The sequence below is a fragment of the Rhamphochromis longiceps genome, linkage group LG3, assembly GCF_057381845.1.
Source record: "Rhamphochromis longiceps isolate RC_006_pf linkage group LG3, R_longiceps_female_GT1.1, whole genome shotgun sequence".
NCBI classification, from domain to species: domain Eukaryota; kingdom Metazoa; phylum Chordata; class Actinopteri; order Cichliformes; family Cichlidae; genus Rhamphochromis; species Rhamphochromis longiceps.
Window position 1 is genome coordinate 29,464,832 of NC_140559.1, and position 13,990 is coordinate 29,478,821.

At 41.2% G+C, this 13,990-nt stretch overlaps 1 protein-coding gene across 1 annotated transcript; it reads right to left on the reverse strand.

Annotated features, from left to right (window-relative positions):
- Window positions 1–567: 567 nt before the first annotated feature.
- LOC146673891 (tripartite motif-containing protein 16-like) lies at window positions 568–6,550 on the reverse strand. The gene has a single exon (XM_085393026.1). It carries the CDS (start codon window positions 6,284–6,286, stop codon window positions 4,595–4,597), a length of 1,692 nt encoding a protein of 563 aa, XP_085249152.1. The 5' UTR covers window positions 6,287–6,550; the 3' UTR covers window positions 568–4,594.
- Between the last annotated feature and the right edge of the window lie 7,440 nt (window positions 6,551–13,990).

Genomic DNA, 13,990 nt, shown 5'->3' on the forward strand with positions numbered 1-13,990 from the left:
CATTTAGGTGACCATGATGAGAGAGACAGAGTCTGGCTCAGATGCTGGCAGTTCTCGCTGCAGTCTACCGGTAGCGTCTCCTTTCAGGCCAGGATAGACGAATGTCACCGAGCAGTGACTAAGTTTGTGGTAAAAGGCTTGCACCCATTTGCCACAGCAGATGCCCTCAAATTTTCGGTAAGTGAATGTGTTTAATTGTAGGCAGGGACATTACTGGATATTCTTGTGTAATTGCTACAGAATAATTTATGTTATACTTTGTTATTGCTACTGAAGAATATTTATTTTATTATTTTACATTTACAATTTTTTTCCCCAGGGACCCTGTGACACCCCATTGAAGAGCCATAGGCTGGATCTCTTAAGATCTCACTGTTGGGTTTGTAAGGCCATGTTACTAAATTTCTATCTTGTTCAAAGAGAAGATATAAAACAAAGTTCTAAGCTAATCGACCTTAGTGTTCTCCTTTTTTAAAAAGAATCGATAAAGAATCGAATCGTTAAACAGAATTGAAAATGGAATTGGAATTGTGAAAATCTTATCAATACCCATCCCTAGGTCCGGAGGCTGACCACGTGGAAAGCAGCGGCAGTGAGGAAACAGGTCTGGAGGCCAACCACGCGGGAAACAGTGGTGGCACCACAGTTCAGGTGGCTGCCCATGGCGGTGCAGATGCCAACCGATGGTCGTGGTGGTGGTGGTGGACGTGGACAAGCAGGCCGTGCTGGATGTGGACCTAGATGAACAGGCCATGCTGGACACGGACCAGACAGCGCAGGACCAGACAGCGACACAGCAGCCCCTCAGGACTGAACAGCATGTGCTCTGCTCAGGCAGCAACAGCAAAATGAAGTCCACAGCTGGCTGAATAAGCTCGCAAAAGCTTTTAGCAGAAGATGGAGTTCGCTGGGTTGATTTGCCTGAGCTCTCAGGGGAGATGGGAAGCTGAGACGGCCAGGCTGAGCTCCCAGGCTAACAGGCCATTTCAGCCTCTGGGGAAGCTGTGGGGACTGTCAAGGTAACTTTCTTGACCTCACCGATCCTTTAATATCACAGCTGGAGAAGAAGAGTCAGATGAGGCTGTAGTATCCTTTTATCAAAGTTTTATTACCAGTGCGCATTGGGAGATCCTGCTACATGCAGCCACGGCAAGCACTAAGTGGATCTGAGGAGTACTTTCTCAGTTTGTTCATTATAAAGACGTTCCCTTAAGGGGACTGCCCCTACAGGGAGTGCAGAATTATTAGGCAAGTTGTATTTTTGAGGAATAATTTTATTATTGAACAACAACCATGTTCTCAATGAACCCAAAAAACTCATTAATATCAAAGCTGAATGTTTTTGGAAGTAGTTTTTAGTTTGTAGTTTTAGCTATTTTAGGGGGATATCTATGTGTGCAGGTGACTATTACTGTGCACAATTATTAGGCAACGTAACAAAAAACAAATATATACCCATTTCAATTATTTATTTTTACCAGTGAAACCAATATAACATCTCCACATTCACAAATATACATTTCTGACATTCAAAAACAAAACAAAAACACATCAGCGACCAATATAGCCACCTTTCTTTGCAAGGACACTCAAAAGCCTGCCATCCATGGATTCTGTCAGTGTTTTGATCTGTTCACCATCAACATTGCGTGCAGCAGCAACCACAGCCTCCCAGACACTGTTCAGAGAGGTGTACTGCGCACTCAAAAACGGATCCCAACAAATTAAAGTATGTTTGCTGATAGTAACACCATGTGATTCAGCTAATAACACAGGGATTTCATCATTTGTGAAGCCAGGATGAAAACACTCAGCAATCTGTGCATTCATGACTGGATGTAATACCGGTAGCTTAGCTCTAGCATTTGTAGCTGAGGGCTTCAGCTTCCGGGTAACATGGAAATAACGTCATTCACGTAGATTACTGATTGGCAGCGCTAACTCGAAATTTCGAGTTGCTTTTCTCAAAATTTTGAGTTAATATGTCGAAATTTCGAGATAATAACTCGAAATTTCGAGAAAATAACTTGAAATTTCAAGAAAATAACTCGAAATTTTAAGTTATGGATCCTTTTTTTTTTTTTTTAGTGGCGGAAACGGGCTTCCATACTTTTCTACTTGTTCCTGTCAGAGAAAATTTAGAGGAATGGGTGATAGAGATCTACAAATATAAAGCAAAAACAAAATCTTTTTGCTTTCAATAATATAAGAGAATAATGCTGCAGAGGTTTGTTTATTTAATCATCACAGTGCATAAAATGGTAGAATAAGCCTAAACATATGAATGTATCTACAGGGTGGGCCATTTATATGGATACACCGTAATAACATGGGAATGGTTGGTGATATTAAAGTCCTGTTTGTGGCACATTAGTATATGTGAGGGGGCAAACTCCTCAAGATGGGTGGTGACCATGGTGGCCATTTAGAAGTCGGCCATCTTGGATACAACTTTTGTTTTTTCAATAGGAAGAGGGCCATGTGACACATCAAACTTATTGGTAACGTCACAAGAAAAACAACGGTGTGCTTGGTTTCAACGTAACTTTATTCTTTCGTGAGTTATTTACAAATTTCTCTTGGTTCACAGCCATTGACATGTCGAAGAGGTTAACACGTGAGGAGCGGATCGAAATTGTGTTGATATCTGGTGAATGCAGTAACCGGGTCGTTGCAGCAGATTTCAATGCAAGACACCATATGAGACCACCCAATCTCCCATGCTCCAACTGCTTGCCAAGTTTCGTGAAACTGGTTCAGTGTTGGATTTGCCAAAATGCGGACGCAAGAAAACTGTCACTAATGAAGAAACATCAGTGGCTGTCCTAGCTTCATTCAGCAAGAGCCCACAGCGTAGCACTCGCCGCATGTCACTGGAGAGTGGCATTAGTCGAACATCCCTTCGGCGGATATTAGCTACTCACAAATGGCACCCTTACAAACTCCAGCTACTGCAGCATCTCAACGAGGACGACCCAGATCAGCGCACAGAATTTGCAGAATGGACAAAACAAAAATTGGAACAGGACCCTCAGTTCACGCAGAAGATCTTTTTTTTTCATTGATGAGGCAAACTTTTATGTGAGTGGTGAAGTTAACAAACAAAACCACCGCTATTGGTCTGACACTAACCCACATTGGATGGATCCTTCCAAGACTGTTGGACCAACAAAAGTGATGGTTTGGTGTGGTATATGGGGTACAACGATAGTGGGTCCATTCTTCATCAATAGAAACCCCAAGGCCACTGGATATTTGAAATTGCTACATGATGATGTGTTTCCCTCTTTATGCACTGAAGCTGGCACGTTCCCTGAGTTTTTCCAGCAAGATGGTGCACCACCACATTATGGGTGCCGGGTCCGAGCATTCCTAGATGAACAGTTTCCTGGAAAGTGGATTGTTCGTCGTGGGCCAGTTGAATGGCCCCCAAGGTCTCCCGATCTGACCCCCTTAGACTTTTATCTTTGGGGTCATCTGAAAGCAATTGTTTATGGTGTGAAGATACGAGATGTGCAGCATCTGAAATTATGGATACTGGATGCCTGTGCAGGCATTTCTCCTGCGGTGTTGCTATCAGTGTGTGAAGAGTGGGAGAAGAGGGTTGCATTGACAATCCAACACAATGGGCAGCGCATTGAACACATTTTATAAGTGGTCAGAATCTTGTAAATAACTCATGAAAGCTGATACACATGATATAATGACAGGATGGAGGAAGTAAAACTAGATACAATGAACTAGGAACAAAAGTTTCTTTCAAAATAAAACAGGAAACATGGAGACACAAAGACAACAGAAGCTTGACAGACCTAAATTACAAACAAAAGGTGCCAAATAACCCAAAACCTCTGGTTTAGAGACCCAGTGACACATGCTGGGGTCAACTGGAATAAAGCCAAAGCAATTACCTCTGATCATGGAAAGCATTGGCTGTTCGATGCACCGCAGAGATTACGAGGAACTAAGTGCTAAGTTATCAAAACACCGTTGTTTTTCTTGAACTAAATCAGTTTTCAATTAAAAAGCTTTTCTTGTTATTTTACCTAACAAATGCATATGATTTATCTTTAAACTGTCTCTTCACCATGACCTCTAAGTCACATAAATGAGGCTTCCATGTTTAGATGACAGCAAATACCTGGTTCATATCAACTCGCATCTGTCTCATTTCATTTTCCTATTAATCATAGGAATGAAAATGTACTCAAATCAATCCTCTCAAAGGAAATAAAACAAGAAGAATCAAACGTAAAATTATTTTATTTACATATTCCTCATAGTAAACAACTTTGACACAGTCAGAACATTGATTGAATTTTCTTTCTTTAAAACAGAGAAAAACAGTTCCTTTAATTTGAACAAAATTTCAGATAAATGTAAATATAATTTAGATATTTCTCGGTTAAAATCAATTAATTTATTAACTAGACAACAAACAATATGATGTCAATGTAGCACCCACAAAGTGTGACTGGCAAGTGACGTCTGTGCAGAGAAGAAACAGAACAACAATGAGCTATGAGAAACAATGTTGGAGAACAAAGAAACTGAAAAGTAATCCAAACCAACTGTTCTTAAGAATTTTTTTTGTCTATTTCCGTTTTGTGAACTCTGCGGTGTCTCCACCAGAGTACAATATAATACTGTGAAAAAACCAAAGTCCAGCATAGAGCGGCTGAGTGAATGTGGTCTGGACTCTGTGGAGGAAAGTCATGGTTTCAGAGACGCTGTAGAAAGACAGAATACCTGCTCTGTGATCCAGGTACACTCCTACTCTGGAGGACCAAGGACCTGAGAGGACAGTTTGGACATTGTTGTGCCAAAATATGTAACTGTTTTTCTCACAACGTAATGACCAAGACTTGTCATTTCCACCAAGTGCACATTCATTTGACCTCCCTACTCCGCTGATATTTTTGTATGTGACTGCTACTTCAACTCCTCTCCCTCTCCACTCCACCTCCCAATAACAACGTCCAGTCAGACTCTCTCTACTCAGGACCTGACACATTACAGTGAATCTGTCTGGGTGATCAGAATAAGACTGTTGTTTTTTCATTAAAGTTGCTTTTCTGTTTCCCTCAGATAATAACAGATGTGTGTTTGCTGTCTTTGGATCCAGTGTGATTTCACATGAATATTTTAAGAATCCAGCTCTGGTCTTTGGCTCTGGTGGTGACAGTAAAACATCCACTTCAGTGACTGTCAGTGAGATGTTTGTCCATTCCTCTCTCAGAATGTCCTGTAGTTTATCTCTGGTCTCTGACACAGCTGCTGTCACATCCTCAAAGTAGCTCAGAGGACGAATACTGATGCTGGATGAGTGTGTAGACTCACTGAGTGCTGACAGTGAGGGGTAGTTGTGTAGAAACTGGGTGTGATCCTCTGTGTGTGAGAGCTGCTCCAGCTCGCCGTCTTTCCTCTTCAGCTCAGCGATCTCCTGCTCCAGCTTCTCCTGAAGCTCTTTGACTCGACTCACTTCAGTTTCCTGCTGGGATCTGACCTGCTGCTTCACATCAGAGCTTCTTTTCTGGAGGAGACGGATCAGCTCAGTGAACATCTTCTCACTGTCCTCCACTGCTTTATCAGCAGAGCCATTGATGGCCTCCACCTCCTGTTGAAGCAGCTTCACATCTTTCTCTCGCTCCTGGATTCTCTGCTGGATGTTTAGTCGTCTCACCTCGAGCTCCTTCTGCTTCTCAGTCCTTTCTGCTGCAGCTGGGACTGTTTCATGGCCTTTATGTTCATCCATTGTGCAGAGATAACAGATACTCTGCTGATCAGTACGACAGAAAATCTTCATCACCTCATCATGACGAGAGCAGATGTTCTCCTGGAGCTTCTTGGAGGGGGCCACCAGCTTGTGTTTTTCAAAGGCAGGAGACTCCAGATGAAGCTGTATGTGTTTCTCACAGTAGGAGATCAGACACACCAGACAGGACTTGATGGCTTTCAGCTTCCTCCCAGTGCAGACATCACAGGCCACATCTTCAGGTCCAGCATAGCAGTGATCAGCTGGAGCAGCTTGGAGTCCACTCTTCTTCAGCTGCTCCACTAAAGCTGCTAACATGGTGTTTTTCTCCAGGACAGGCCTCGGTATGAAAGTCTTCCTGCACTGAGGGCAGCTGTGGATTCCCTTCCTGTCCTCTTCATCAAAGTGGGTTTTAATACAGTTCATACAGTAGCTATGTCCACAGGTTGTAGTCACCGGATCCTTCAGTAAATCCAAACAGATTGAACAAGAGAAGGTTTCTCGGTCCAGCTGAACTCCTTTCTGTGCCATTTCTCCTCTCAGTGTCAGTGACTGTGTGAATTTCAGTTCCTTACAACTGAAACCAGTCTGACCTCTGATTTCTGAATGGAGCCTCTCAGCTCTTACACGTCACCACATGTTGGTTACACCCATCTTTAAACTGCAGATCTGAAGGTAAGGGAACGAGGAAACGTGTGAACAGAGAGGAGGTGCTGTGTTTCCAGTGGTGCCTTATCCTTTACGGCACCATTAAGTTACCTTTCAAAGGCTTCAGCAAATCTGGAGAGGAGAGTGGTGCAAGTTAAATAAGAGGAGTGAATGGAGGAGATAATGTTAAAGAATATATATACACATTAACATAACAGAGAGACATATCTCTAACAACTTGAATCAACATGTGAGTGTTTATTTCCTTTGAGAGCACCACAGATAACAAACAAAAAAACAGACACTCTGTAAGCCATCAGAACAAGAGCTGCTCAGTTTTTTAGTGTATATAGAAGTGTTTTTATAAATACTGCTGCAATTAATTAATACTGCCAGAATTGCAGTCAAAGCAAGATGAAAACAATCAGGGTTAGGGCTGTGTGATATGACCAAACTCTCATATCCCGATATAAGACATCTATCATCCCGATAACAATATAAATCATAAAAATTTAACATTTTCTGTAAATTCTGTGAATCTCGGGCAGCTCGACCTGCATTAAGTGTTTCCAGCTGGGCGTCATGTACCTGGAGTCGAGTGTTTTAACCGATGCATGAAACTATACATTTTTAGACATAAGTTGTAACGGCCTCAGTTTTCTTTGTGAGTAATTATTACACAGTGTGCTGCGGGGAAAAGCCTGTTCTAATGTTTGAGTTTAAGGTTTATCTTTTAGCACCCAACAGCTCTTTTTTTGCTTCTTATCCGTCAATACTCTGCACACTCTTTCACGTGGTTCAGTTTATTTTGAAAAGTCTCAACAGGATCTTGAGCTTTATTGTGAAAGGTTTATGTGGAAAACAAACAAGCGGACACACGATGGTTTTACCGTCACGATAACGACAACGCATAAAAACAGGCACTTGTCCGTCTGTAGTGTGGTTATATAAAATATAAGAGAAAGAGAGAACTTTAAGAAATTAATATAGCCACTACAGTGACCATCAAAACGATGAAAAAATATTGCTGTAAACAGTTTATTTTGCGACAATAGCGTAAAAGGAAACGATACATTTTTATATCGTCATCCGATATATATCGTTATATCGAACAGCCCTAATCAGGGTGAAGTTAATTTTCACTGAAACCGTCATGGTCTGTGTGAGTGGCTGGAAATTTCTACTAAGTTCCTGAACTTCTCTGGTATCTGCCAGTGGGCAGGGCTGTCACACCCTCTTCTCTTAAGGGCTCTAGAGTGCGATCAAATTTTTCAATGGTGCGACTAAAAAAAATCCTAGGTGGCATCGGTGCGACCAACTTTTCAATAAAATAAAATAAAATTCTCCGCAACTCTGAAAGTCTCCATGTAGTCAACAACTGACACACATTATGCCTATATTATGGTCTAAACCAATCAGAGATAGCTAGGGGCGGGCCCTCTCTGATTGGTCGTGTTCCAGATATTCCTGTAGTTCTATGCATGTATATGTTTGAAAGTGTAGGCAGATAGAGGGAGGTGAGTAGCTTGAATAAAGCGATATCTTTTAAATATAACTGTATTTTCCCAGAAATGCCAGAATCTCAGGTTAAAGCTCACAAAACTATTTCAACAACAACCAAATGTATCCAGATAGAGCAGGTAAACCGATTCCACACAAAGACAAACACAGAGCACAGACCCGACACATCAGAATCAGCTTTCTCAACCGACAGCACATACACGGACACGCCGTCAGGGCTGAAAGCCGACAGCTCACTGATTGTGATGCTTTGGCGGGTCCGGGCTTTGTGTTTAGGTCTTTTTTGTGCTAGATTCTGAGCAGCAGGTTTTGTCCCTCTCCATCCAAAATTCACTGAACCAGCAGCAAAAGAAGATCCAAACTATGATTCACATTTGATAAATGTCGTCATTAATTCCCTCTGACTTTTGCTGCTTTGCGTCCAACACAATAAAATCACACTTCATGCACAGCTCTCTCTCTCTCTCTCTCTCTCTCTCTCTCTCTGTACTTCAAGAACAGTTTCCCATCTCAAATCTCTGTTTTCTGCAATATTAATTTGCTAATTACCCACCAGTCTACCGTTGTTTACAGCGCTGTCGGCTGCTGTCTTTTTTTTTTTTTAACTTAAATGACCTCGGGCAAGAAAGCCTAATTTCTGCTGTTCAATAATGAAGAAATTGAAACTTTTTAAAATTATGCAAAATTGCAGAATATTTTTAAGGTTATCTGCTATAAAAAGCCAGGCCAGGAAAATCTCCTTCATGTTTTTCTGTGTTTTATTCTCAGTTACTTTGACACAAAGGCATCTGCTGTGATGCTCACACCTCTGATAAAGTCTCATAGTAAGTCTCAGTACTGATAAATCATCAGACTTATAATATTTCTGACTGTCTGAGGCAAAATTGAATCGAATCAAATTGGGACCTTGTGAATCAGAATCGAATGGATTATAGAAATCAGTGATGATACCCAGCCCTAGTGAGAAGCCAAGGCCCGACAGAAGTGGATGTAGCTGTGGGTAATAAGAAAAGATAAAAAGAACTATTGATAACTTTTTTGTCAAGTTAAGGCCTGATCCATCTGAAATTCATAGCCAGCTCTGACACGGAGCCATCAGTCTCTGAACGCTGAAAAAACACAGTGTATCCAGAAAACACATTATATGCTGCGATAAATGCACTGCCCAAGTGTCCCCTCTCCCCACTGCCTTTCAGCGGCATGCAGCAGCAACCAGGTCGTCAGAGGAGGCCGAGATGATGATTAAGTTTAACATTTTCTACAATATTGCCAAAGAGTGCCAAAGCACTTTAAGCACAAGCAGTTTTTCAGTAACTTATCTTTCTTGTAGAAATATGCTCCAAATAAAGAACTTTGTGTTGACAAGATTGTTAGTTAATCATTTACAAATCAATATTGTCTGTATGGACAGCAATTTTCCCCCCAGAAAAGTGCACATATAAAACTGCGGTTTTAAGCGATGTGGTTGAAAAATTTGGGTGTGCGGCGCACCAGTGCAACCGTGGCAAAAAGTTAGTCTACGGCCCTGCACCTGGAGCTGATTGAGGCAATTAGGCTGGGAGATTTAAGCTCCACACTGACATCCCTTCTCTGCCAGGTATGGACTACTATATGTTGGTAACCAGGTCTTATGGGTCATGTTTCTTACCTTAGGTGCTTTACCTTGCTGTTTTGTGCTTCAGTTGCTCCCTGACGCACCACGGTTCTGAACAATGAATCCTTTTGGATTTTGGATTTACCTCTCTGTTTTATGGGATTCACTCCTTGCCTCACCTGCCGGCCCTCCTGCTGTCCCTCGGCCTCGGAACCAAAGGAACTCAGGTCAGCCAAATCCACATCGTCAAAGTCACCCGCACCTAAGCAGCCTCTCCTTCATTTAATCCATTTCCCTCCATTAAATGTGACCTTATGTACCAGTCCCACTCCAGTAATCTTCTCAGTCCTGCCTCTTTGTTTTGCCTCAGCCACGTTGCCACGCCACATTTACCAAGCCACTGTGTTGTTTTTCATTGCTGATCAATAAAACGCTGTTAGGACTTTCCCTCAGCCTCTGATCTTGGTTTTCTGTGCATAGGTTCAGTTTCAGTTACCAGCCTTCGGCCACCTGTGACAGAAACAAGACATCATGTAAAGTAGATGAAAATTTTATGTATTCAGCGCCATCAAAGGGAAAAGTTGATGCATGCACACACAGTGACAGCTTCTCTCTCATAGAGAAATCATGCAAATAACATTAAAGCTCGAATGAATTTAAGAAAATGACCAACATTTTAAATTACTTTCTTTTCCTTTACATTTACAGGAATCAATGTCTTAGGTTAAAGTCACCTGTACCCAACTGAGCCTGTCAAACTCGACAGATGAAAGCAGGTTGGAGAACTCGTGTAGGAGATCAGTCGAGGATTCAGGAGGCTGGTAGATATTGACACACCAACCTGGATTTTCACAAATGTAATTTTAGACAATAATAAGTCAAACTGGCTGTAATACAGTTTAAATTACATTTGAAAACAACTGCTATTCCCCCACCACAGCCCGAGGACCTCTGGGCATTCAAGAATTTATAATCAGCAGCCCTATGGTTTCAGCTAAGTCACCGTAACACAGAAGATTTCTATCCATCCATTCGCTTCCGCTTATCCTTTTCAGGGTCGCGGGGGGCGCTGGAGCCTATCCCAGCTGTCATAGGGCGAAAGGCGGGGTACACCCTGGACAGGTCGCCAGTCTGTCGCAGGGCCAACACACAGGGACAGACAACCATTCACACTCACATTCACTCGCACATTTACACCTAGTGACAATTTGGATTAATCAATTAACCTATCCCCACAAGCTGCATGTCTTTGGACGGTGGGAGGAAGCCGGAGTACCCGGAGAGAACCCACGCAAACACGGGGAGAACATGCAAACTCCACACAGAAAGACCCCGGCCTGATGGTGGAATTGAACTCAGGACCTTCTTGTTGTGCGGCAACAGTGCTAACCACTGTGGAAAACTGTTGTATCAGGAGAATAAGTGATTTGGAACTAGGCATAGCACGACTGTGACAGTGGTCATACATGTCAGTAGGTGAAAGGCTGTTTGATAATAATGGTAGGAAAACAGCTAGACCTGTACTGGAGAGACAATAGGTGGGAATTTCAACATGTCACACTGTGGTAGTCTCACCTGAATCAGTAAAATCATTAGTAAACGTTTAGTAAGAGTTTATTTAAAAAGGAGCTTCAGAAGAGTTTAATTACTATGTTAGTGTAGGCAGCTAGAAATAATAAATGGGCAGCTAATGGGAACACAGGAGGTAGGAGCAGCTGACTAGTTGCTGATTTGAGTCCCTCAGGTTGAGGAACTTAGTGTTCACCCTCTATAATCCCTGTATACCTTATTTCCATCTTGTTAGGCTGCTCATTTAAAACAGTAGAAAAGTCCACAAAAACGCTGTGAATAACAGCTCAACACCATAACGCACGCACAATGGAAAAGTTAATAAAGGCACCCAGTGACGGGTTCTGTATCAACATCCTGCAACCGAACAGACAATATGCAAATCAGGGGAAATCTTCAACTGAAATAACGAAATTAAAACACATCGATAATGATTGACACATAAAAATGATTCTTTAACCAAAGCAGAGAGAGAAACAGAGAATCGGCAATCTAAAAAGCCAGAAGCAGCAACGACAAATGAACAGCAATATGAAAGAAACCACAATCAGTATACTGAGTCATCAGCACGAGTCAGAACAGGTTTGTGCGTGTGTGTATGTATGTGTGTGTGTGTGTGTGTGTGTTTGTGTGGGTGTGTTTCTCTGAGTTTATAGTTGAACATACACACAGCAGACTTCAGAGACAGGCACTAAGCTGATGACTCGGTTAGATGTTAGAAAATGTACTTGTGTTTTCTGAGCTGAATTTTCATCCACTGGCTGAAAAAAAGAAATTATTATTTTTCTGCACTTTTGATTAGATTGTAAAGATTATGAGAAGTAGCTTAGCAACAGGTTTTTGTGACTGAAAGTCATGTGTACCAGACACAATCTTCCACAAACAAATCTTTATTTCAGCATAAATCAAAAGAAAATCAAGAGGACTTTTTTAATACAAGTCTCATATCACATTAAAGTTGTTCCATAACACACTGTCCAGGTCTGTAATTTCCCCCAAATTACCGTAAAGCGTACATATTCCTGGTACTCATTCACAGCCACACCTGACTTAATTAAATCCTTATAAATGATGATTAATAGACACTTTAGAAAAACATCTGTTATACCACATATGATATAAAAATACAAGAGTAATGAGTTAGATAACCACACCAACATCGATAAAATACACAAAAATCCCCAAAATTAAAAAAAATCCCCAAAAACATTTTCTCAAAGAAAGTCAGCATGCATCCGTTCAGAATATGTAACAAACTCCACAAAGCAGGATTTACATTTAATAACTCTTCAGACTGACTCTCTATAAAATCCTTTACAAAGAAACAACAAACACTGAAATTTTTTCCATCACTATACGTGTAACTCTGTGTGAAATCATTTGTCTTACTCAGTGTGTAACATGATCTGAGCTTCATGTGTTATAGTTTTCACAAAACAATGTTTAAAAAAAAACAACAACAAAAAGCCCCCAAAGGCCAAGGTTCATTTAATAACATTATGATCTTCTGCAGAGTACAAATACTCTTTGGTTTGGCAGAATTTACTTTCTGGTGTCACTTTGACGTCATTCTACAATGTCTTACAATTTCATTTAGTACAATAAGAAATTTTTTTAAAGAATGTGATTGTAATTATAGATTTATGTGATCAAGCGCAACAACAAAAAATGAGCTATGAAACACAGCAAGTGCAGTGTGACTGACAGGTGATCTGCAGAGAGGAAACAACAATGAGCTCTCAGTGACAATAGCTGTGTCCCAATTCAGGGTCTGCACGCTTGAAGTACGCATTTTAAGTGTGATTACGTCACCGCCACGCGACGACGGCTGTCCCAATTCGAAGTGTACTTCAAATGCATACTCCAAATGCGCCGTCGGTTTCCCCAAATATCAAGCGTGGTCCGGTGCACGCTTCGTGGTCCCATATATCCCACAATCCATAGCGCGGTGGTGGGTGTGGATAATTTTGCCGCAAAATACGGCAGAAGGGAGCGGCCGAAGAGTGAACTGTCAAAAGTAATTACTGAATATGACGTCACTTATTTATGTGCGAATGTTTAATAACGAAAAACATTAAAACATTACTGTTGGCCACATGTCGGCAAAGTTATGTGACGTTAGTGATGTTTGTACTTTCAGCTTCAGCTTGGTTTTAAAGCCTCTACATATATACACACATATATATATATTACATCATAATAATCTGACAATACTATAATATTGGCCATATTATATTTACATTACCACAGTGAGATGATTTTAGTCTCATGAACAACATTAACTAATTGCTATTTACTAACTAATCTTGCAATGACTGCTCAGCACAGAAATGAAGCCCAACAATCATGTTCTACAGTCCCGTGGTCTCAGCCTCAGATACTCAACTAATCAAAGTGATGTCATGACAAAAATGAATGACCAGCAAAACATTTTTCTCCTTCATTTATGTCACACAATGCTATATGTAACGTTTCTCGCGGTTAGTATCATGGTTGCTAGGCAACCTGAACAACGCGACGACCGTCCAATTTCACAGGCCTCTCACTTCCGCACTTCTCATACTTATAGTACGCACCGTACGTAGTACGTGTAGTGCGCGTACTTCAAGCGTGCAGACCCTGAATTGGGACACAGCCAATGAGTGGTACCGTGCACCTCGCTTCTACTGGAGCTAAAATCTGTGGACACTGTTGATATTGTTAAAAAGAAACTTAAAAATTGCCTGTGCTGGTTTGGTTTTATATAGTTTCATCTGTTTGTGCTATTTTAATTTGGTCTATACCTATTTCTGTATTGTAAAGCACTTTGTGAATTTTGTTCTTCACATGAGATAAATAAATCTTACCAAGTAACTGGAAAGTCAGACACATATTTTAACGAATTGTCCAATACTGACTTCTGA

Bases quoted from the DNA above. Each gene is read 5' to 3' on its own strand.
- LOC146673891 (XM_085393026.1), bottom strand. From the start codon at position 6,286: ATGGCACAGAAAGGAGTTCAGCTGGACCGAGAAACCTTCTCTTGTTCA.